This window comes from Lepidochelys olivacea, assembly GCF_965140295.1.
Source record: "Lepidochelys olivacea isolate rLepOli2 genome assembly, chromosome: 3".
NCBI lineage: Eukaryota > Metazoa > Chordata > Testudines > Cheloniidae > Lepidochelys > Lepidochelys olivacea.
The window spans coordinates 80,943,660-80,969,026 of NC_140413.1; the positions used below are offsets into that span (position 1 = coordinate 80,943,660).

At 36.7% G+C, this 25,367-nt stretch overlaps 1 protein-coding gene across 7 annotated transcripts in view; it reads left to right on the forward strand.

Annotated features, from left to right (window-relative positions):
* LIN28B (lin-28 homolog B) overlaps positions 1–25,367 on the forward strand; it is a gene marked incomplete at its 5' end in the record, with an annotated part of 122,516 nt that overhangs the window by 6,186 nt on the left and 90,963 nt on the right. The window contains 2 exons of one of the 7 annotated variants that reach the window (XM_084622109.1): positions 2,076–2,328; positions 3,190–3,371. In XM_084622109.1, the coding sequence (XP_084478235.1) occupies positions 2,319–2,328; positions 3,190–3,371 (192 nt within the window). Of the gene's footprint in view, positions 1–2,075; positions 2,329–2,487; positions 2,843–2,874; positions 2,990–3,186; positions 3,372–25,367 lie in introns of those variants that run through there. The other 6 variants (XM_084622108.1, XM_084622110.1, XM_084622106.1 and 3 more) reach the window with 6 other exon arrangements.

Genomic DNA, 25,367 nt, shown 5'->3' on the forward strand with positions numbered 1-25,367 from the left:
TAGATATAGGAAATATTTAGTTTTTAATCTTTCATGTAGATAAAGTGAGTTGAATACTGATTTAACTTAGTAAAATAATTGCATTTATTAGGAAGTGGAAACGAAAAAAGGAATGGTTTATTGCACAAATGTGTAAAGGCAGGTCAGTGTAGGAAGTCGACCTCCACTGTTGAAATAACCTATAGGAAATTTACGGTTGAAGACTGCAAAGGAATTTCAGGATTTAGAGCTTCTGCTCCACTTGCCAGATTGCTTGTATTTTTACACTCTTGCCCACCCCCTTCTCTTTTTACCAAACGTTCAACTGGGCACCTTGTTATTTCAAACAGAAATTAAAGACAAAGGAAAGCGATTTATACACTTTCCTGAAAAGCAACAAAAAGAGTAAACAGGCCTATCAGAGCAAAGGGGGTTTGCTTAATTGGGCAGACTAAAACAGCAAGTGCTTTGAAATTTTATAAAATACAGTTGTACAAGATCTGGGCGGATCACAGTTTGTTGTTTTGGCTTTTTATTTATTTATGTTTGTGTGGATGGGACAGGAGGGGTAATGCCAGAAAATAATCAAAAAATAATTTAACCCAGTGTCCTCAGATTTTAACAAGGTATAAACTACCTTTTAAATGTTACAGGGGCAGAAGTGTCACCAAATTTTAGTTTATGATTGTGTAGTGCCTGTGAATAGGATGTTTACTGACAAGAAAAAATGGGCAATGTGATTTTATATTTTTTATGCCTACCCAAACATATACTGTATATTTAGCCATGTTCTTCCCCAGGAAGAAAAGGAAGGAAATAGGCATTTTTGATAAGTATTTTTTCTTAACATATTAAAACCTATTATTTGAAATACGTGGGTCGCGAACTACAGTAGTAGAAATAACACATTGTTCTTTCCTACTTGTATACCTGAGAGAGGTCCAATGCCAAGGGAATTCGTGAAGGAACACGTGAAAGCTGTATCAAGCCAGTTAGATTTTTTTTTTCTTTTATGTGCTTGATTCTCCCACCCACTAGTAGTGGAGATTTAAAAGTGCAGTCTCCAGGCCAGCATTATTCCTCTTCTCTTTGTCTTCTTCCCTCTGTTTTTTTTTTTTTTGTCTTCCTCCTGCCTAGCAAATTCTCCTGTTCTCTTTCAGCCTTTCCTCCTCCTCCATCATGCTCCTGGAGAACAATCGCTGCTGATTGAGGTTCACTCTAATGCTAGGCTTGAAAACTGGGCTCTTATTTAGGAAGTCATTAATCACATCTCCTCCCCCGGAAAGAGATGGCGGAGAAACCTGTGAAGTGCAATCCCTCGCCCCGTCCCCCTCCAAAAATGTTTTGAAACGCTAAACCTCAACACATTCTGAACCATATTAAGGTGATATCGCGTTTCCGGTACGCGTTTCTTTTGAATATGAAATAGTCATGTGAAACAAAGGGAGGAACACTAGCGATTCTCTGTGTATATGTTGAGCCCAAGTGTGCATATGTTTCTGCGTACAGTACATATAAAGTTTTCCTGGCAACCTAAGTAGGTTAAAATAAGGTGATCAGCGAGTTAAATTCCCTGAAGCAGTCGAATTTTGGCTCACGTGTCTACAAGAAAATAAATACAAGGTTAAAAGGCAAAAATACAGTTATAATTCAAAGGTGTTTAAATGCCACTTTTATTAAGGAAGTAGCAACACTTGCAAATATGTACATTTTTTTGTACACACGGCAATGTGTGTAATACATAGTATATGTGATTCTGTATACATATTTGTGTGTCTATTCACATAATATATCTCCTCCCTATGACAGAGTATATATATATATATATATATATATATATATATATAAAATCTCAGTTGTATGTCTAGGGGTTGGATGTAACTCCATATGTAGCTATACGTGTATCTCTACACATATGTGTAAATACACACGCGCACAGAAACCCCCAAAATACGTCATCTCGATTTCCCGTGGAGTGTGCAAAGTAGCTGTAAGACAAGTTCGTATTTGAATTTTCTTGTTCATTCATAAATTATTTTGGTGTGTCAGCCTAAATTGAAATGGCGATTGGCTACTTCAGACTCTTGCCAACCCCTTAAGGATCTGATGTGAAATTAGTCGCAAGAAAGCATGTAATTGACAAAGTCACGTGTGCGTAGGGGGCCAGAAACTGAGGGAGAGACAAGGGGAAAAATCAAAAGAGGGAAAGCACATTAGACCATGCGAGCTAAATTTGTGATCGTTCAAAATCAGGATGTTAGATTGATGCAGAAGACCACTTCGATCCAAAGGGAAAGTTTTCATCTCACGAGTTTGGAGCAGAGGGCCCGTGGGGCAACATGGCCGAAGGTTAATTTTCTTATTCTATTGTTTTTCTATTATTTTTTTCTCTCTCTCTCTTCCCCTCCCCCTCCTCCTCTTTATTAACCCCACTAGGCACCATTCTTTTTTTTTTTTTTTTAATCGGATCGCGCAGAGGGGCTTTCTACAAACCTATTGTTACGGATTTCCAAAAATGTTCCGTACCGCCCACACCGATTCACACAACTTGAAAAGCTTTCATGGGGCTATTGTTTGAATTGTTCCTGTACGATTAAACACAGTTTCAGTGGAGGGATGCGAAAACGTTTGTACACCTGTCCCCCCAACTTTAACTGAAAGTGATTTCAAGGGGGGGGAGGTGGATGCACGTTGGAAAATAGTACTGGATCCGCCGCTGTATGTGCAATAACACGTTGTTGTGCAATCTGCCCCTTTTTTGCTCATTCCCTCTCCACCCCCACCCGCGCTTTGCAAGAAGAGAATAATTTAGCTGAGCATTTCTGTTGGAAAATGGGATCGGTCCTAAACCAGCAATATTCAAGTAAAGTATCGCGTTCTGCGGTGTAGTATGGCTGAAAGTCGGCGTAAAATGGAAAAATACACGTATATACAGAAACGTGGGCTGTTCCGGGCGACAGAGAGCGAGCATATGTTGGGTTTCCTCTCTGTTACCCTGGCTGCTTTTTGGGTTGTGTGCTTTTTTTAAATGGTTTTCTGTGCAGGGAAAGAAAACGGGTTGATTTTGTAATGTGCGGGTGTGTGGGGGTGGTTGTTTTTCTCCCCTCTGAGCAATCCCTTTGTACAAGGCAAAGGACGTTTACCAGAATTTAACTCTTTGCTTTGCATCGTGTGTGTGTGTGTGTGTGTTTTTTTCCCCCTCCTCAGCAGGGGCGAGTAAAGGTGGAGACGAGCCCGGGAAGTTGCCAGAGCAGGAAGAGGAGGAATCTCAGGTTTTGCATGGAACAGGCCATTGCAAGTGGTTCAATGTGCGAATGGGATTCGGGTTCATCTCCATGATCAACCGGGAAGGAAACCCTTTGGAGTCTCCAGTTGATGTTTTTGTACACCAAGTAAGACCAACTTTTGTCTCCCATCTTCTCCCCCCACCCCACCCCCCATCCCCTTTTTTTTTGGGTTGAGTTCAATGGTGATCGAGTTACACTGGAAGGGAAACAATCAATCTATCGTTCTAGATATTTAAATGCATCTGTATATATGTAATAAAAACTGCTCTAAGAAGGGGTTCTATCTACATCAGCCCATTAAAACTCAAATAAGATCAGCATCCATAGTTGGTGGATTGTGCAAAAGGATATTTTATCTCTTCACAATGCAGGGCTGGGGTACAAACTTTTCTTTTTGAATTCTTTTTTTTTAAATAATCTCATATCCTGTTTTTGATAAGGTTTAAACTTTTCAGCTATGTCATCTGCTCAGGAGCAGATAGGTCCTTCCGTGCAAAGGTGATTAAAAAATATACACAGAAAAGGAGAAATAAATATATTCATCAATTAGGTCTGTTGTGAACAAATATTTTTTGTAACACTCTTCTTGTAGAATTAGACATTTTTTAAAAGTAGTTCATCCCAGATTAGTTGGTGAGAAGTAAATGTAATTAATAGGTTTATTTTGCAATGATACAGACATGAAAACATCCCTCTGATAATACATGACTCATCAAACTCTGTGTGTATGTGTGTGTGTGTGTGTTTGTGTTTGTTTGTTTGTTTGTTTTAAAAATCTCTTTTGGAAAACATATCTAGTAGTAAATAAGACTAAGGACATTGTCTCTTTAAAGACACTGAACATAAAGATGTGTCCATTGTTTATATTTTTAACATGTCTAACTGGTATCTAGAGCCTTATTTTGTACATGGAAACTCTAAGACAAATGTCTTCATTTGAAAAAGTTTCAGCTGCAAGAAACGTTAATCAGGAAGTTTAGAAAACTTCTTCCAAGGTTATTGATGTGATTTGTGAGAAACCAGTGTACCTAGATCTCCCACATGCTTGTATTAGTCCCAAATTGCAAGAATGACATTTTGAATTTCATCACCCTTCTGAGTTGATCAGAGAAAAAGAGAACAATATCTGCAAAGTAAAGAGACTGTTTCAGGCTGGGTTATGGCCATGTCAGGAAAGCTAAAGGCATCTTAACTTTTCACGTTGTTGTCCATTTCCTATGACGTTTACAATGATTTGGGGGAGGTTTTGTTACGTGATATTCTATCTTGATGGTCTAGTTTTATTCCATATATTATTGTACGTTTGGGCTCATTTTCACCATTCACGTTTAAGGAATATATACTTAGGATGAAGCTGATAGGAGATAACTGAAACAAGAAACAATGCTTGCTGGTGTGTTGCTTTGCTTTGTGGTGGTGTTTGGGTAGATTTTTGACCTTTTTGTGATATGTCCACCCCTGCCTCCAGGGTCTACTCATCCATATTGTCTGTTTGTATGTGGAATTAAGTATAACTGTGAAATGAAATAGAGCTTTTATTTTTAATGTAAAAGGAATACTTTGTTTTTACATTCTTACACTTCCTGCTTCGCACTGTCAGGCATGGATGAAGCAGCTCCTTTCCTGCTGCTTTTCATGAGACTGAATTACTGAAATCATTGTCAAATCTGATTGCTATCAGTTTCCTTGCCTTTTTTCCCCTCTGAACTGTCTTTAGGTCATTAATTGCTCTTTGTGATTACATAAATGTATTTTAAAGATGAAAGAAAGAAAAAAAGTTCTCTTTGTCTAATACCCTGGCATATTTTGTTCTCCTTGCTCCTCTAATATTAAAAAAACAAGTGTTTAAAGGATAGCAAATTGATTAATAAAATAAAATATTTGAAAACAATATTCTTAGAACTGTGTAACTGCAGAAAATGTTAAGTGATCATATTATGTGTAGGACTTTGCTATTGATACACACTTTAAAGTAAGTCATGTGTAATTTACTTACACAATAGAAAATATTCATAGAAAGTCAAAAGATAATCAAATAAAATTGTAGGAAATGTTGAAGCCAGTTTGTATTTTGTGTCACATAGAAGATGGGGACATTTAATAAGCCAATAAGTGAGTTATGCAGGAGGAAATCATTTCAAGCATAAATGTTTGGAGATACTGAACTAATCTACATGTCATAAATATTTGTATGGATTTACAGATTTCTGCTAGTACACAATACCATAAAAGATAGTATAGCTAATTGGTTTAAACTGTGAACCTCATTAATAATTTTGGATTTTTCTCAAATGTATGTCTTAATGCACTAATTTATCAGTGGTTCATAATTAATTGCTCTCATTACACCAAAGAAAGTATTTTAATATATCCCACTTTGTTTTTTCTTGGTGAAATATTCATTAAATGCAGGGCTTATGGTGACATTAGTCTCTTCTCTTTCCCAAAGCTTTAATATAATGGGGGGGATTATAAGAGGAGCAACGCCTAACTCGGGTTGAGTTTGAATTTCACATACTTCATTATTACAGAATAATTGTGCTACTTGGCTAGCTGATTTGAAGGTGACAGTAGCCACTGGTGGATAGATAGCCACAACAACATAAGGCCCTTTTAAAATCTGAAATGTTATACAAAGAAGAGATTGCATGCTGTTAAAATAGAGTCTGGTATCTGTACGTTCAATGGGCCCCATCCTCCAAAGCTGTACTCGTGCAATTAGGTCTTAATCATTTGACTATTGAAGTCAGAAATATTGTTCATGTGAGAAAGGGTTTGCAGTCATATTATGAATTTGTCAGGATAAATATTGCTGTATACTATTTTAGAACTATTGTGTCTTCTACTACAGCACATACTTATGTACAGGGCTTGTCATACATACAACTAGACTTTTTAGATACTATGTATCAGAGAATCCTACAAATTAAGAATAGGAAAAACCCACATAATTTAGTACCTATACAGGATTGCTTATGCAGGATTGTTCCCTACAAATACACTTCTAGTGTTTTGTCTAGCCGAGCTTTAAATATTCCCAATGATAGGATTTTCCATCCCCTTCACTTGAGAAATTTTTCAAAGCCTAAGAGATTTTGCTGTCAGGAAGACTTTCCTGATATTCAGTCCAAATTCCCTTTAATGATTTCATCCTATTATACCCACTTCTATTTACTTGTAGCACTGTAAATAATTTATCTCCCTCTGTGGTGTTTACACCCCTCAATTATGTGTGCACTATAATCATGTTTTCCCTTTGTCATTGGTTAACTAAGCTGTGCATATTTAGGTCTTTTTTAGAGCCCATACTTCTTTAAGTCAATGGAAGTTCTGTGCATGGAACAGCTGCAGTATTGAGCCTTTAACTCTTCTTTTTAAGTTATTCCCTTCAGCACTCTGATTTTGATTGATCTTCTCTGAACTACCTTCGGCTTGTCATTATCTTTCTGGTAATGAGGTACTCAGAGCCAAACACATTATTTCAGATGGAAACATACCAGAGGTCTCTCTATATTTATATATTATAATTAAAGTAGAGTACATTTGTAAACATTTACACTCAAGTCCTTTTCAGATTTGGTTTGCATATGCCTGTCCATGTATTCAGCATCTTCATGTTGATCTTTTGTTTGAGCTATTCATTATTTCCAGAAGGAAGTTATAGAATAGTTAACCTGTTTGTTTCTGAATCACTCTTTACTCAAATTGCATTAATGGGACTATCATTTATTTTTATAAGAGTAAATATAATGGGCCAAATTCTGCATAGTGTAACTATGTTGACTTCAACAGAGTTGTACCATACTGGATTTGGCTCAGTATTGTTGTTCTTCACACCTTAAATTCCACATTAGCTGCTTTATAATAGATCCTGTCTTTAGTGGGAGATGCGTGTATTTATCAGAGGGCAGAGCTGGGCCTAATGAGTGTGCAATGATAGAAACTTCTTGTGATTCTGCATAAGTTTAAGTACAGCAGTTTAAAAGGTCTACAGTTCTGTAAACTAAAACGGATTATATGTGAGGTTTTAGCCCCAAGATCACAGTAAAAGGGTTGATGCTTGAAGTTAGTTTAACTGCTGAGATGTTTGTATATAACGTTTTTTTAACCAAGGGGGAGGGGTGAACTCTGACCCACTGTAGGTCCCTTCCAGCTCTAATTATTCTATGGTTTACCTTGGGAAGAAGGTTTAACTTTGAAAGTGCTTAACAAGACTGTTTATGTGATCACACACACAAAAAAGAGCAGTTTTTGTTGGTTTTAAATGTAAATAGATGCAATTTATAAGTGTTTATTACACATGAAAACTTCATAACCTTGTGTTCTGTTTCTGAATTTTAAGATCCTTGCCTAGGTGGATTTGTTTAGAAGATGCAGATAGTGGGGATGTCCTATATTAGGGTCTGGTCCTGCAGCCCAAAATTATTGCCATAATGGGATTGATTTTTGCATAAAGATTTTGGGACTTAAAACAGGATGCTTTCTATATCTGTATTTAAATGACCAGCATTAGCTAAAAGCACACATTTCCATCTGAAACTTGTTTTAACTACTATTGTTACACTTAAGTCTACTGAAACTGGAAGAAATCTGAGGATTTTTTGTTTTGTTTTGTTTTTCAGTTACTTCATGCATTTGACCTCATGTTGTATATAGTAAATTGCATTCTTTCCCTTGTTTTAGTGGGTCTTTCACGCAACACTGGAAAGTGATAGAGAGAAAAAAAGCATCTACAATAATATACAATGTAATTTTAAAACACAAGAAACAAAAATATTGATTGGGGAATTTAGGGGTAGATATAATACCCCAAATAGAATCTGTTTTCAACTATTGTTTTTAATCACTAGATTTTAAGTTGATTGTCTCTTTAAGATTAGGCACCTGATCATGAATTTCTTTTGTATCCAAAGCTGCTACTGATGTCAACTAGGGCAAGCAAAGTTTTATTGGTACAAGAAATGCAGGACTTGGCATAGAGTATTACATTTAATATCTAATGTCCCTGATGCCAGGGTCTAGATCTTCTCCGTGTGTGTGTGGGGGGGGGGGGGGAGGGAGGGAAGGTACATCTAGTGATCTAGTACATCTCTTTCTTATGATGATCCGGGCTTGAAAAAGCTTGTATACAGTGACTTGAAGTTTTGATGAGCAAGAGGGGTGAATGGCAGGCTGTTTTCCCCTGCTGCGTGCAACATAGCAGTTCCACTTCGGAGTACAGCAGTCTCTGTGTGAGGCCTGCTGCTCCTAACCTGGCTCCCTGAACTGTTGTTTGGGGGCAGACAAACCCAAACCCCAATCTAAATAAAAATGGATGGAAGACACTTGAGGAGCCAGGAGAGAGAAGCCTGTAGGTGAGCAAGTGAGGAGCAAACTGCGTGTCTGTTGGCAACAAGGAGATCAGAGGGAATCAGGCTTGAACTCAGATCTGCAATAAAAAGTCTGGGCCCAGCTATTGGTACTGAGACTTGCTCAGGGGCCTGAGCCCATTCATTGGGAATCTAGGCAGTGGCTTGCAGGGCCATCATGGAATGGTCATGTGGGAGGATTCCAGGAGAAGTGACAGAGTGGGATACCTGATGAGGGATTCCTGGGGAGGAGAGCTGCTTCCTTCAAACCAGTGTGCGGAGTGTACAGGTTGGATGTTTGGAAACAGCTTTAAATTGCTGGGTGGAGGGATTTGTGGTGGTGGTTTAGTTCTGGTAAACCACAAAAAAATCTTAATGAGTGTTTACAACAGCGGCGTATTAATGCCTAGGCCGACAAGGCCTAGGCCTAGGGCAGCAAATTTGCTGGGGCAGCAAATTTATAACAGCAGCCAGAGGCTGCTTCCTGCAGCACTGGTTTGCGCCTTCCGCACCCGGCCCCGCCCCAACTCCATACCTTCCCCACCCCCTCCCTGCCCCTATTGGTCCCCTTCCTCAAATCCCCGCCCCAGCCCTACCTCCTCTCCTGAGGGCGCTGCATTCCCCCCTCTTCCGCCCTCCTTCATGAAGCTGTTTCGCGAACAAGCAATGGCAGGGAGCAGGGAGAAACAGGACCTGGCTGCATGCTCAGGGGAGGAGGTGGAGCGGACGTGAACTGGAGTGGGGGGTGGGGGTGGCAATTATTTCAGGGCCTAGGGGCGGCAAAATCTTTAATCCACCACTGGTTTACAATATGATTCACAGTTAACTGAATCAGCCTCTCCTTTGAGAATCCTAGTAAGGGAGCCTTCATCTGTGATAAATGCCTCTGAACAGAATCTATTTACATTTAAAGCTAACATCTTTGTGCGTTTTTAATCTGAAGACACATGCAGTATGGAATTCCATTGAAGTCAGTGGAAAGACTCCCATTGACGTGAATGGAGTTGGATCAGCTCCTGTCATGCTAAGCAATTGTAAATATTATTTTTTTCTAGACATAAATCACAAATTGTTACACCTTCAGGGGACCTACAGTTGGTCACTATTGGTCCAATTATTTGGGACCAAATGCTCCCTTGCACGAGCAAAGGGAAACACAAGTCTACAGATGCTTCTCCAGAACTTACTTCTCCCTTCCTCCAACTCTGAGGAAGTCTTGCATGAGCTTGGGAGCATGGAAGGAGGAGGACATTCTGTTTGGAACACTTTTTACCCTTCATACAGAGAGGGTATCCAAGCAGATATATGTGCCTACATTAAAAGAAAATCAACTTGGAAATTTTTGTTATTATTTGTCCTGAGGTAGCACGAGGAAGCCCCAGTTAGGGATCAGGGCTCCATTATGTACACTCTACATTCACCTAGTGAAAAGACAACCTTGCCTCAGAGAGCTTACAATCCTAAGTAAATCATATTGGTGTGAAAATTTTGTTCCTAATACAATTACTGTAACTGAAAAAATATTTCTCTTTCTTTTTTAAGTTTATTTACTTTGTGTTTTGACAGCACATTGTTTAGAATCTGTTTCCCCTGTATAGCCAGTTAGGATGACACCAGTGAAGGCAAGGTCAGACCTTTAGATAGGCTGAGATTCTCAAAGGTGTTTAGACACCTAACTCCCATAGACTCCAATGAAAGTTGGGAGCTTAAATACCTTTGAGGCTCTTGACCTTACTAGTTTGGTGAAAAGCCCATTATAAATATCAACAAGAGAGCAGAAGAACATTTTTATAACATTTCTTAAGGGAATCTAAACAAAATGGATCTGCAGTTTAAAGGATGATTTTCCAGAAACTGGAATTTCTAAAAATGAGTCAATTGAATTATCAATTATGTAATTCAATTGACAGTAATCCTTTCAAGTTTTTCAAGGGTTATTCACTCAGGTCAGGTCTACGCAAGAAACTTTTACTGGTATCATAATATCAGTGAAGGCTGTGTTTCTTTAAGACATTTTCCTACTGCCAAGAAGCCCCACAGTAGACACGATTATACCCATAAAATAGTTAATTTTGCTGGTATAGTTTAATTCATTTGTGAAACGGGTATAAGCAATTCTGGCAACATTTTTTGCCAGTATAAGCTGCATCTCCACTAGGGGAAGGCCAGTATAGCTATTGTGGCAGTCTAGTATAGGGAAGACCTAATCAGGTTCCAGGGTGACACCACTGCCCACCTGCCTTTCCTCTTCCCTATAGACAGAGTAGGGTTTTTTTTTCCTTCCATAGATGCAAAATGCTAGGACTGTGGGAGCATAGCTCCAGTAGGGGATGGAGAGCCAGAGTTAGTAGAGCTAACTTTTAAAAGGGTTCCTCTGGATCCTGGAGATCAGTACAGTAGGAGAGGCTGCATCCCTGTCTCCTACAAGATCCTCTCACCACAGAGGAAGACTTTGAGGAAATTCCGCTAAAGAGTTTCTTAGCCCTTCATATTCCATCCTTTGGGTAGATACGCAGGATGGTAGAGTCCAGCCCAACTCTGACATATCTCTGAGAGTCTGTAGTATCAGCCCTAAACTGTGGCATTTTAATGGATAAATTAAACATATTTTGCTGTTGCTTTAAAACATTTTAAATATGGATTATTGTAATAATGGGAGTTTCTAGATTACCCAGTATTAAAAAATAATAGTTATGTGTACTCTGATTCAATTTAGCTGGTAATACAAGAAAGCTGTCACTAAATCTGTGAAATATTTATTAATTAGTATGGAGAACATAACTCTTGAGTTATTGATCACATTTAGTTCTATGATCATCTCATTTCACAAAAAGATTTATTTTAAAACATCTCATTCTAATGAATAACTTAAATTATTTCTCCTATAGCTGTATGAATATTAGTGAAGAACAGAATGTAGCAATATTATATTTTCATATTTTAAATATTTTTACCAAAATTATAGCAATATATTAATAGTTTAGAGCTTGGCCTGTATTTTTTGTATATTTTCCAATTAAATGTTAGTGTTTAAGTTGTTGTTATAATTTCAAAAATATGACTTTATGAAATGACAAGTTTATAATTTGTAGTGTAGTCATTTCCTTTGAGTTGCTTTAAAAAATTCTCTTTTGAAAATATCCTTGTTTCAGTTGCTTTTTATCTATTATTTATTAATTAGGATATTTGTCTTGTAAGAATCACTGAGAAAAGACATAATCAACATTAATTTGGAGTATATAGAGTTGGCTCAAAAAAACCCCAGAATTCCTTCATTGTTTTTATGGAATGTATACAGCTTTATTAGAAAATATTGGATATTATTATAAAATAATTATACTAATGAGTGTGTATTTTTAATCAGTGAAGCCGACATCAAAGAAATATTTTCCCAATTGAGGTCCTCTATTAATGAGTCATAGTAATTTATAGATACACAGCTTTATTTTTCTACTATAATATTATTATAGTACCACTTGAGGCTCCTTTACCATTTCTGTTATAACTTCCTATTGTTCATGGTTATATCAATTCATATAACAAAGTTATCCCTCAGATGATTTAGCATAAAAGTGCTTTCCCGTGTGTAGTTTTGAACAGACTAAAATAAATACAAACATGGTTGTTTTTGAAGTACAGAAGTCCTTAAAATCTATAAACTAACCCTGTGCACTAACTTTAAAACTGCTCTATGTTTTTTACAACAGCATTTTGTAAGGCGTTACTGAAAAGTCTTGGTCGACTTTATAGGCTAGTTTCAAAAATACAATATTGGCTGAAATATGGGCTTTAAAAACATTTCCTGTGCCTGTGCAGTAATGTCTCAAGAATGCTTACTAGACTTTTGATATTTGGAATGTACAAATGCATATAAGGCCTAATCGAAAACCCACTGAAGTCACCTGAAAGACCCATTGGCTTCTGTAGATTTTGGATCAGGCCCATATAGATTTAATATTTTGACATGTATTGATATCATATATTGTTAAGTTGTGTGGTCTACTCTAAGACATACAATTTTGACATTTGAACAGTTAGCCATTATTGATGTGAAACTAGAAAATAATGAATTGAATGAATCATTAACACATCTCTTCTTATTTCTACATGTCGATCTTTTTTTTAAACTGCCATAAACAATGAGGTCAAGAAATCACATAGATCTATGTCAAAGGGACTGAGCTGAATCGCTGAGAGAAATTCAGGCCTATTATACATAAATCATTCCACATTGTTTTTCTTAGATATTGCAGCACAGAAGGGCTAAATTCTGCCCACTTTTCTAACATGGGCAGTCCCCTTGACTTTTGAAACCCATTCAATACCTACCCCCAACATGGTGGATTAGGAATGGATTTTAAGCCTACCCTCTGAATTTTCTTGCTGTTATTGATTTAATTCAAATCCTTTGGCTTGGTCATCACTAAAAAGTTAGGTGGACCCAGCAACGTCACTCAGGGGTGTGAAAAATCAACGCCCCTGAGTGGTGTATTTAAGCCAATGTAACTCCTGGTGTAGACAGGGCTGAGTCCATGGAAGAATTCATCCATCAACCTAGTTACCGCCTCTCAGAGAGGTGGATTATTTATGCCAGTGGAAAAGCCTCTCCTGGCAGCATAGGTAGTGTCTACACTGAAGCGCTACCACTGTGCTGCTGTTGTGTTTCCAGTGTAGTTTCCTTAATGTTATTTAATCATAGCTTTCTTGTGGTTTAAAGATAGTGAACTGTAGTCTGTCCTGATATAGTCCCTGTGAGGTACATAATGTGTAAATCAGCATCGAGTTTGGTTCAGTGTCTTTAATTCAAATTTGTTTACTTGTCCTTAAAATTATATAATATAAGATGTTGTAGATCACAAGTTCATGAACCAGACTGATCATGTAACTTTTTATATCATGTTTACTACATACTATTTTCTAGTACAATATATGTGTGCTATGTGTCGTCTCATATGACTAACCTGTCAATAGACCACTAATCTGCCAATCTGCTTTGATACATTAAGATATGCAAAGCTCCCATGCTGATAAGGCATTTTTAGTTTTTTCTGTTGAAAAATTACTTAAGCTCAGAGCATCCTTTCCCACAGGAAGGAAGGATGTCGGAAGAAATTTGTGCGATGATCCCCAAATGGAATGACACCCTCCACCCCACACATATACATCCTGTTGATGGGAGGAATTTGCCCCTCCAGTGGGAAATGCTCAGACAATTGCCACAAACTTGCAGGTCGAACCATGGTGGAGGCCCTGTGCCTCCACACCAGATTTGAGTATTGTGCTCAATATAATATGTTACTGTATGAATGGATATGTATTTTTATGAAAACGTATGTACATACATCTCTGCATGGTTTTCTGTGTGTTAGTAAGTATATTTTAAACTGCCATTTAAAAAATATTTCTGCAAATTGAACTTTAATATGCTAATGGAAAAGTCAACGGATGTTATTTTGTAATTCTGCAAAAAAATTCGAGCACAAAAACTTTTTTTTTTTTAATAAATTAATTGGTACATTATTTTTCACTGAGTGTAAAACTCTTTAGGAAAAATCAGTCCTCCTGGACACGTTTTCCTCAAAGAAATCAATACCTTTAGAAATAGCATATCATTTTATAGGGAAGGATTTTTTTTTTTGTATTACAGCAGTTTAATTTTTAGTTGTATGTTTTAAAAAGTATGTAGAAAGGAGTGTTTAAATATTACCGTTGTTTATTTTTAAGGAAAACAGGCCATACCATTCAGTGCTTGTCATGCTTGTGTCTACCGGCTTAATATTGCAGACTTAGTCACATGGGTAGCCCAGCTCATTTGGGATGACCCATTAAATTGAGGACTATTTCTTTGCATAAAGATTTCTAGGACCAGGTTCTAATACCGCAGCATTTTAAACACTAGCCCTTTGGAAAAGCAATATTAATTCTTATGAGAATTTTTAACCTTCTGACTTTTCAATAGTTTGTCTAATGTTTTAAATTGTAGACTGATCAGTCTGTTTCTCTTTTTTAATAAGACTATGATTAGAATACTTCTATATAGGTATCAGTACTGAAAACAGTTCGTTTTTGTGTACAAAATGATGTAGTGCTTATATAGTCATCTCCGTTTTTTACAGTGCCTGTTTCACTTAGTATTGTTTGTTTAGTTCACTGTATAACTGGTATATGCACATTATTCAGTAGGGAAAAAGTGAGAGCTAAGCACTATTGAGCTCATTAGATCCTCTGTGAAATATAGCTATAATATGTTATATTCTCTTGAGAAATATTGAGATAATCAACATGAAATGATTGCCTTCTGGTGTATCATGATATCATTATTTTCTAGAGAGATTAATATAGTCCACTTGTTAAATGATTATAAAATTTGAAATAATTTTCTAAAACAAAAATGACTAATGCATCTTAATTTGACTTTTTTCCATAATTAAAACTATCTATTGAAGGTCCAAGACATTTTAGTTAGACTTTAAGGGCCCCATTTTGTTGAAATCAAAAAAGGTAAAATCCTGGCTTCTTTAAAATAGTGGCACAAATGCATTTCCTTCAGTGGGGCCAGGATTTCACCCAAGGATTTTTTGCAGTGACTTCAGTGAGGAAAATGAAGCCTTAAAACACAAGTTTCCTATCAAGTAAGCATTTAGGTTTCTTTATATATGGGGGGTGATTACTCAGTATAGCTCTGTCTATTTCCAGTGGGAGTTTAGTATACCAAGCCCCTCACTTCCTTTAAGTAGCAGAATGAAAAGAAAATTAATTGTGTAGCCATTTCATTTGCATGAACGTAAGATTATAATGTAGCACATTTAGCTGTGCATGTGCATTGAAGGTAGCGTATGACCCCCTCATGTTTACATCTTATGTGAGAGACATTGCTCCTTTGGCTTCCTTTGTTTTGTTCCACCAGGTTCTTAATGGTTAATTTGAATGCAGCTTCACCTTTGTGGGTATGTTCGTTTGAAATTCTTAGGGTTTCAAACAGACAATAAATATTCTCAAATCATCCTTCTTTGAAATAATCTAGAGCAAAATATAGATTTATAAAAACCTACATTTTCAGAGAAAGAATCCTGTTAATATTTTGTTGTGAGACTAATATATTTACTATCTGTTGTTTGTATAACTTTTTTCTCCTACACTGTGTATTTAATTTGGAGTATACAACTCATTATTAGGCACTTCTATGAGGCACAGTTGCATCACTGCCAAATTGTAGAAATGATAGAAAGATAGCTAGTTCTCTTAATCTCTGTGGAAGAAGATTATCAAGTAACATATAGTTTATTCAGAACTATGGCTGAATTTGCTTGTTAGAAGATACTAAATATTACATTACTGTAGTAAAAAAAGAGTTTTGACACATTTATTAAAGAAAATATTTTCTTTATCAGTAACACTTGTTCATTTGTTGAACTGTCTAGTTTCCATGAAGCAAATGGTGAGAAACAGTAGTAAGAGATCTATACAAAGGTTTCCAGCCATATTTATAATATCAATTTTTACCCTAAAAATCACAGTAGAATTGTATTTGTCAAAAAGCTAGTAAAATAAATCCAAGTGATAGCCAAAATGCTAAAATAAACATCTTAAACATTACTGATTTGAATTGCTTAATATAAAAATGTGTGTATTAAATGTTTATTTTTTAAAAGAATAGGAGCAGCATCTTTGCATCTTTCAAAGCCTCACTGAAGGAATATGTCTAACCATCTTTGTTATTTGTAGTTTTTGATCATGCAGCATGCTGTGTAAAGTAATTGAAGAGACCATACTTATTTTCAGATGGGTTTTATATTGGTCGGTGCCATTTCATGACCATTGCATTCTCACAGCAATATAACTACTTTTGGTCCATTACTGATTGTAGATACTCAGGGCCTGAATCTCCACTTACACTTTTTTTATGCCAGTCATAGCTCTGTTGATTGCAATGGAGTACTACACAGATAAGTGTGGAGCATCAGACCCTCTATTTTCACCCTCTGGCTTCTTACACAGATCTCTCTATGACTTCCTTGATCTAAATGTTTTATTTATTCCTCATTCATTGTGTGATATTCATATTCAAGTAGTACATGTTTCTTCAGCCTATATAAAACTGGCTTTGTTTCCTGCTGCCTTTATAATGAGGGTGCTGCAATCTAAGCAGGTTAAATGCTGTAGTAACTCCATTGGTTCAAAAGGATATTTGAATTGAATTCCTTTAAGAATAGTTTCCACTTAAGCATATTTTTCTCCAAAGATGGCATTTTGAACTGTATGAATAATAGCTGATTATTACCAAAACTAACTTAATGAACAGAACACCTGGAATCCTTTTTTCAGCTCTTCAATGTTTCTTTTTAAAATATTGATTAAATGACATGATTGATTCAAAGACACAATCAGTCCAATCCCACTCCTGTTCAAGTTAGTGGCAAAACCATTGACTGCAGAGGAAGCAGGATTGGGTCCTTAATTTGACTTTTTTAAATGAATGAATTAAAAATGAATAGTTTTGCATGAACCATGAGTCAGTTTAAGGTTTTAACTAGAAGAAACAGACACTCATTTTAAAAGGAGGCATATAATATATTGCAGTTTTCTAACAGATATAATACACCTGGGCGTTCAATGAACTTAAATAAATTCAGTATGATTTTTTGTGTGTAAGAACAGAGTAATTCAGAGGTTAAGTTGTAAACAGAGTCTGCATGCAGATGCATTTGGATGTGTGCCTCCTTAACAGTTTCCTCCCCCACTCCATTGAAGAATTCTGAATGGTGAGGAATTTGCACCCTTTTGGCTCAGGTTGCAGACTCTCTTGATCAAACCAGGGAAACCAGGGTCAGGGGCGGGCTATTCATTGCCTATCCCTTCCTTGGGCCATTTATAACCCAGTCCTCTGCCTCTAGTTAATAGTGCTAGTGATTGATGTAGAAGATTCAAAGATTCTCTTTTTATTAGTCTCTTAATATGGTTTAAAGTGTTTTAAAAGGCAGCTAATTTAGCACATGATACAGTACTGAAAATACTTAATGTCTGTGAGAATCCAAATAATGATATCTCACATATGGGGTTGTTCAGAGGATCTGACTCATTCTAGGTTTCCGAGTAGCAGCCGTGTTAGTCTGTATTCACAAAAAGAAAAGGAGTACTTGTGGCACCTTAGAGACTAACAAATTAGTACTTTTTTAAGTTAAAATGCATAGGGTTAAATTTGGTTATTTCACAAAGTGAAATGGCTATATATTTTTCAACTTAATTTAGATGGGAACATTATCAAAATACTAGTGCAGTGAGAATATAGGCTATCTTGTTTTTCCATTGTAAAGACCCAGTGTGAACAACTGCAGAATAATTAAAGATAGATTGCTGTAAATAAGGCTTAGAGATTTAATACGTAAAAATAAAAAAAAAAATCAGGATTTATACGAGTATAGTCATTTTTTTCTTCAAAAGTTTAGTTATATTTATGCTGACACTTAGAACAATACTAGCATATGTTTACATGAAGCACTATTAATGATGTAACCACTTTTAAACTGAACCTAGGTTTAAACAAACACCCAACACTTTGTTCTTATCTTTGCATCCCAAATAAAGTATACAGCCTTTAGTTCAAGACTTTAGGACCACCCAACAGCCTGGTCATCGGATACTCCTATTTATTCAAGAAGCTCCTGAAGTGTATATAGTGCTGAGTGGGGGGATGGTATTTTTAAAAAATAAAGATGGCAGCACCGTAGAGGTGATTCTAAAAAACAAAGAGGCTCCATTGTTTCTAAATTGTGAATGATGCCCCAGTAGAACTGTTCCCGTTGTAGTTCTGCCCTGTGTAGAATGCCTGTTGTTTTCATGTGAGTGCTGTTGCAAGTAGACCTGGGTGGTGAAAGCTGTTTTCATGTTTTTTTGGTGCATTCAGAGGGTTAAAGTGGGCCCCCATTAAGATTAACCCCAGCCTATTACAGCTTTTTGGCATGCAGGCCCCACCCATGAATGGCCCTGGACAGCTAATACCAAGCTTTTGTTTCTCCTTCAGAAAGGTTTTGGGTGTTCCCCACCCCCACCCCCCTCCTTCTCCAGAAAGGAAAGAAAACGGTTGTTCCGTTCACTGCTTTAGTCATGTGACTTCCCTTTTAGTGAGTCAGAGATAAGGTTGAAGGTGAATCAGAATGAATCAGACATTAGAAATCCAATTTTAGCATTTATAACAATTTTGGTTGAAATGGATCATATGGAATTCATAACACAGGATGCATGCTAACAATAATTGATGTTTATCTTGAAATGCTGCTCCTTGTTTAAAACCATGCTTTTATTTTAGTAATGCTTAGGATGTGTAACTCAAGATAGTAATGTTTAAAAAAAAAACAATACTAATCCTTTGCATCTTTCTAAAGTTTGCATTGTAGAGTTGTGCTGAGCTTGGGAGGAAAATGTTTCCTATCCCGTCTTCTAGCTACCTTTGAGGTTTCTGAATGTTACCATATTTTCTCAGAACGCACATGGTAACTGAGATGGGGGAGGGGTACCCACCCACCTAGCTTTTGTGTGGGGGTTGGGTTTGCTTTTTATGTCAAAGAGAAATCTGATGATAAACACATTTTAACAGCAGTAGTGTGGTGCCTTATTTCTGTTTGTTTATACTACAAACATAAATCCTATTAAAAAAGAAACATGTTATAACTTTATAATGATAAGATACGATTCATTAATTTGCTTGCTTATTTTTTGTTCAAAATAAACACAAGTATACTTTTCTGGAGGCATGTGTGCAGTTATGGTGAAAAGTTAGAAATTCTCTGGCTTCTTCAGTCCTCAAATCAGTAACTAGATTTCTTCTTATTTATTAAGCAAAATGTGTGCTGCTAAAGAAGGATATTTTAATTTAGTATTTTAGAACCTTGAGTATTTTTTCTGTAAATTTTACTTTGTAAACATAAATGCATAACTTTTCATCAGCAACAAAATGCCCACTTTTTCTATCTGGATCAAATGTTTTAATTCTAAATGTTTTTATAAAATGTTCTTGAGCTTCCTTTTGATCTTGTACCTTACACTTTTCTGCTAAACGATTTCTTAGTTTCTTTTAATGCTGTAACACAAACAGCAAGAAAGCCGTCATATACTCCCTAACATTTTTTGCTCTTGTTTGATTTGAAGGAAAAAATGGTCTTCTCACATGAGAGAGATTCAAATAGATTAATTATTGTAGATCTTAATCCTGCAAACATTTACCCTTTTGAGTAAGGACTACACATGTAAACAAAGGGGTTTCTAGATTAAGTCCATAAAGATATGACAGTTTTAGATCTAAATAATTATTGGACGCAGAGTCCATTGCTGCAGGCTCTCCAGGCAAAATGCCTGTTGGGATTAATGGGAATTTTCTCTGTGTAAGGACTGTAATATCAGGCCCTAAATGCTTGTGACTTAAATAAATAAGGGAGAGGAGAGGACATCATTATTTTCTCTTTTAAAAATGCTTCATCCACACTGAGAATTCTGTTATAAGGGAAGTCTCTTTAAGATACATTTTGTAAAATAGACCTTGATCCGTTGATTTTCATTGTGTGCAGGGGGTTGCGTTAGCAGATCCTGATGCAGGACTGAGGTTGTAACTATTTTAATATTAAAGTATGAGCAAATCTTTCTGAATTTCTTAGTAGAACAGACAAATCTTAGTAGAACAGACAAATTTGTGTGTATAAGTGTATTCAAATGTGCTGTTAGATCTCAAAAGGCAGTAATGATGATGTAATCATTCTGGGACAGATTCTCAGTTGGCGTAAATTAGTGTAGTTCCACAGACTTCAATGGGATTGTGTCAGTTTACACCAAGTGAGGATCTAGCTCTCTGTCCTCTCATCACAACTCTGATAATACATTTAACTGTAATAGTTGTTCTAAAAATATATGTATGTATGTTCTGGAGGGTTTTTTGAAATAATGAAATGTAAGTTTATGTTAAAACAACATAACTATGATTTTGTATCAAAAGAACATAGTGTTGTGATGAAAGATTATTGTATTTAACTCTTATGTTGTCGATATCTTCAATGATATTTTATTGTTAGTTTGTTAGGTGGCAAACCTGTTTTGTAAAATTATTTATAAACCAGAATTATTTAACAATGCAAATACAATTTGCATTACCTCTGTGATTTTCCTCCAGTTTCGATCAAGCATTTCATATGTACTATTGATGGCAATAGCTAAAGATATAAATTAGACATAGGGAATGTGTTACAAGATATTTTGGTTATTTTTCATTGTACATATTAAGTTACTGGAATGCTTAGCTGATGTTTTCCTTAGGGTTGGTAACTTTACTTAAAGTTCCAGTGTAAACTTTTATCTCTGTTCTTTTTTACATTTATATTTGATTGTTTTTAAAATCCCCAAGTACTAATAATGCTTTTCAAAACATGTAATTATGTTGGAGCCTTTTAATTGTTCCATTCCTGTGAACCCTGTCTAATGACATTTTTGTTGACATTCTCCAATTGGTACTGTATTTGAGTAGGGTGGTGGTGGGGTTTTGTTTGTTTTTTTTAGTCCAAGGGCCATAAGGTACTATCAGTTTTACAAAAGAATGCCCCATTAGAGAGGAATTCTGCAGGAATGGTGTGATCAGGCCCCAAGCTTTTAAACTCTGGATATGGCATTATGTGCTTTGAATATGAGAATTTAGGGGCCCGATCCTTCAACCTTGGAGTCATTGTGTCTCTTACAAACACAGTGAAATCAGTAGGACAGTCCACCTGAGCAAGGATTACATACCTGAGTAAAAGTTTGTAGGATCAAGAGCATCAGTTGTATTATAGGCCACTTTTTGTTTACCAAAGGATAAGTTAAAATGAGAGGTTAACAAGTTGCTTTCATGTTTGTAATTTTTCAAAGGTTGTTAGGACACTGTCAAATTCAATTTTTTGAAATAGGTTACTTTTAAAAAATAAATCCAGTTTCTGATAGAGCATCTTTAAATATTATCTCCTGACATATATTTAAAAAAAAATTACAGAAATGTTTGCAAAGGTTTTTTAGTTGAGCAGTAGCAAAACTCCATCTGGGCACTCCCTACTGATATATAGTTGGCAGAGATAACAGAGCTGGCCCCTTAACCTGTCCTGTTCCTTACTTTGCCAATGGGGGAATGACAAAGCAGAACCTCTTATGAAGATTCTCCACCAGTGCAACATTTCTTAGAGGACCTTACTCCAGTGCTATAGCTTAAAGCAGCTCGTCAGCTGCTGGAACTAATGGCAGGGTTGAACTGATGCTGCATCAGTAAGTCATAAGTCGCCCCAAAGCAGAGCCTGGACATGGGGGAGAATTGATCTCCGCAACTATAATTTACCATTTATGTAGTTCCACCAGTGGTAGCAGCAGCGGAACCAAAGGCTTTGGTACGCCACTGGTTTCACCATTGCTATACTACCTGTGGAATTGTGCGGATGGTGAATTTTGTAGCTATGAAATTTGCTAGTCTGCATGCAGATAGCAAGAGAGCAGAAAAACCCTTACTTTTTCCAAGGATTTTTTGTTTTAAATATCAGGCGATAGTCTGTTGACAAGGTGATGTAACAGAAATTGGACTTGTAATAAAAGCAGACAGTTAAAAAAATTAAAGTTGATCATGTTAAAACAAATTGAAAAATTGCAGCAGTAGAGAAATGTATCCTTAATTACACACACAACACACACAATTATGTTCATGATACATATACTCTCGATCCAGCAAATACTTACTTGTATGTGTAATACATACTCATCTGAGTAGTCCTATTGACTTCAATGGACTTGTATGAGTGAGGCCCTGATCCTGCAATGAGTTCTCCACAAGAGTCCTTATGTGTGGAGCAAGGTCCTTGATTTGTCTACCAAAGTGAACACGGGGCCAAATTCTAGCCTACCATGCAATGTTATTGCAAGTAATGGGGATGTACAAGCAAAACCCAGGACAGAATTTGTCCCATAGTGTTTAAAATCTTGGGGCCCGATCTTGCTATGACTTTTAAGCAGACATCTATACGCTTTTTTAAAAAGTGATAGTACAATGTGATGGTTGGACTCTCTACGCTACAGTATGGCACTGAGGCTTGTCTGCACTACAGCTTCCACCATTGCTATCCTAGTTTGAGCTGCACCAGTGGTGAATAACAACTATAACATTTTGTTAGTGTAAACAAAGCCGTTGTTATTTTTAAGGGCTTTTCAACAAGAGAGGAAGCTGATTGATTATATAGGGGAAACATGAAACTGACTACATGGAAAGTGCTATAAAACATACATTAGACAAATTGAAAAGAATAGAGTTGCTTAATTAACTTACTCAGTTATAGTAGTCATAGGTGTTAACTGTAACTGTAGAAAGTACATTTACAGATAGGAAAGGTGTTTGTTTATACATATCTTGTCTATGCCCTGATCTTGCAAGCTGTTTTGTATAGGCAGACTACCACACTTACATGGTGTCCCATTTGGGATCTCAGGGCTCATTAAGCTCAGTAGCTCTTTCTTTCATGGTGCAGGATCAGGGTCTTACTGATGAAGTACTTTTTTTTTACAAAATTGTTTATGGTTTGATGTTCCAGTGCCATTTTTTCCCAGTAGCATCTAGCTATTATTTTAGAAAATAAACCAAATCTAAGTGAATTATTAAAACTCTTTGTTGTTTGGCCCTTTGTTTACTGCAGTAATTTGGAATTTATTCTTGCAAAGAGCAAGGTGTATGCTTAGCTTTATGCACTTACAGTAAGGTTGAACAAGATGGGCACAACCCTTTGTTTCTGATACAATAATTTTTCAGACTAGGAATAGCCATGATTGCAATGTTTGGTGTATTAGCAAAATTTGAATGTATTTGGGATGTTGTTCTTATGTAGACTGTATTGTGTGAATGATTCTACAAGGTGTTTTTATCAGTATGTTGCTTTTGCAGAGTGATACTGATCCCCAGATTCCGGTAAATAAGCATGGTGCTATTAATGGTGATATATATATAGTTTTAATCCGGTTCAGTTGTGCCCATCAATTTATTATGCAAAACCCCCCCACATTTTCTTCTTCTTTCCTCACTCTTTTGTAAACCCAATAGCTTAATTCAAGCAAATATTTCCAAAGAGAATGCTATCTCTGAAATTAATATGAAATAGTTACAGATACATTTTTCCACTGAAAGACCACATTTTGTATTACACTATAGAACAGTGTTTCCCAAACTTGGGATGCCGTTTGTTCAGGGAAAGCCCGTGGCGGGCCCAGCCGGTTTGTTTACTGCAGGTTTGGCCAATCGCGGCTCCCACTGGTTGCGGTTCACTGTGCCCAGCCAATGGGGGCTGCGGCCAGTGGGAGCCGCGATTGGCCAAACCTGCAGACGCAGCAGGTAAACAAACCATCCGGGTCCGTCAGGGGCTTTCCCTGAACAAGCGGTGTCCCAAGTTTGGGAAACACTGCGATAGAAGATTGTATTTTTTTTCTTGCAGAATGAAACTGTTTAGGATGTTCCCTATGTTCTTTCTTAGGATAAAAGGTAGGAACATGCATTTCAAAACAATCTTCCTCCCATCAACTCAAATTATAGACCTCTGCATATTATGGATTATTATGTTTACATAGATCCTTAGGTTATTTACTAATAGCATATCATTTATGATAGATAATGCTTTCAAGATAGCCCTTTAGAAAGTTTTTTGGGTTGACCTAGGAAGATGTTTCATGAAATCCTTTTTTGTTCTTCAGTCGTGATAAGGAAATGCTACTTCACTGGAGCTGAACAAAATATGCTGTAGGCATTTCTGCTGGCTTCCCTTCATCTTCTCAGGGTGCCCCCTCCTCCTAGCCCCTCCTCCATTTTGTTTTCCTTTTTCACAAGTCTTCTGGTCATGCTTTCTCTTGACCCCACTCTGTGAACCTTTAACCATACAAGACACTGGCAAGGTCAGAGAATGCCACTGTTGGATTAAAACATGAGTGCAGAAGTCAGAAAAAGGAGGGCAAGGCCTAAGGGAGCAGGAAAATGAAGATCTGAGTTTGTTTGTTTTTTAACAGAGCTGCCTAATGCTTGGATTTGAAAGGTTTTGTACATATACTGTATATAGTACTCAGGTTATTTTAAAAAGGACTCCAGAGTGGATCCAAGATTTCGTAATCTTTGTTATCCTAAATTTTTTACAGCAAAACACTCAACATTAGTACCCCACAAGGCAAGCAGACTCTGGTACAGTGATTAAACATGTAGTATTCAACAGTCTGTAATTCAAATAAGCTTTGCTACTACAAACCCTTGAAAAATACAGACCATGTTTTAGTTTTTAACCTGTCCTTAAGACTGTATTAATTCCCAACAAATGGCCTCTCTTATCCATATCCAAATTCCTTTTTTTAGCTCATTCAAAAAGTTTGCTTTTGATAAAAAGATCCAGGTTAAAACATGTAGGCATGTGTGCATACTTCAGATGTTTTCACCCTCCACTCCTCTCCCCCCCCCTTAGCCGCAATTTGTAATACAGGCTTACATTTTCTGCGGGGGGTGGTCTATATTTCTAATATTAAGATGAAAATTGATCATGTTAACGCATATAATCTTACTGGTCAGTATTAGAATTCAGTGTACTGTAAAATGGTGAGTCTATTTCAGATATGTATACAGAAATGTCTTACTTGACTAGGAAAGAACTTGTGTAGCAAAACATCCTTCCTCCTCACCATCTGAGTAAAGGAGCAGCTTCACAAAGGTGCTGCATACAGTGCACATTATGCTGAACAG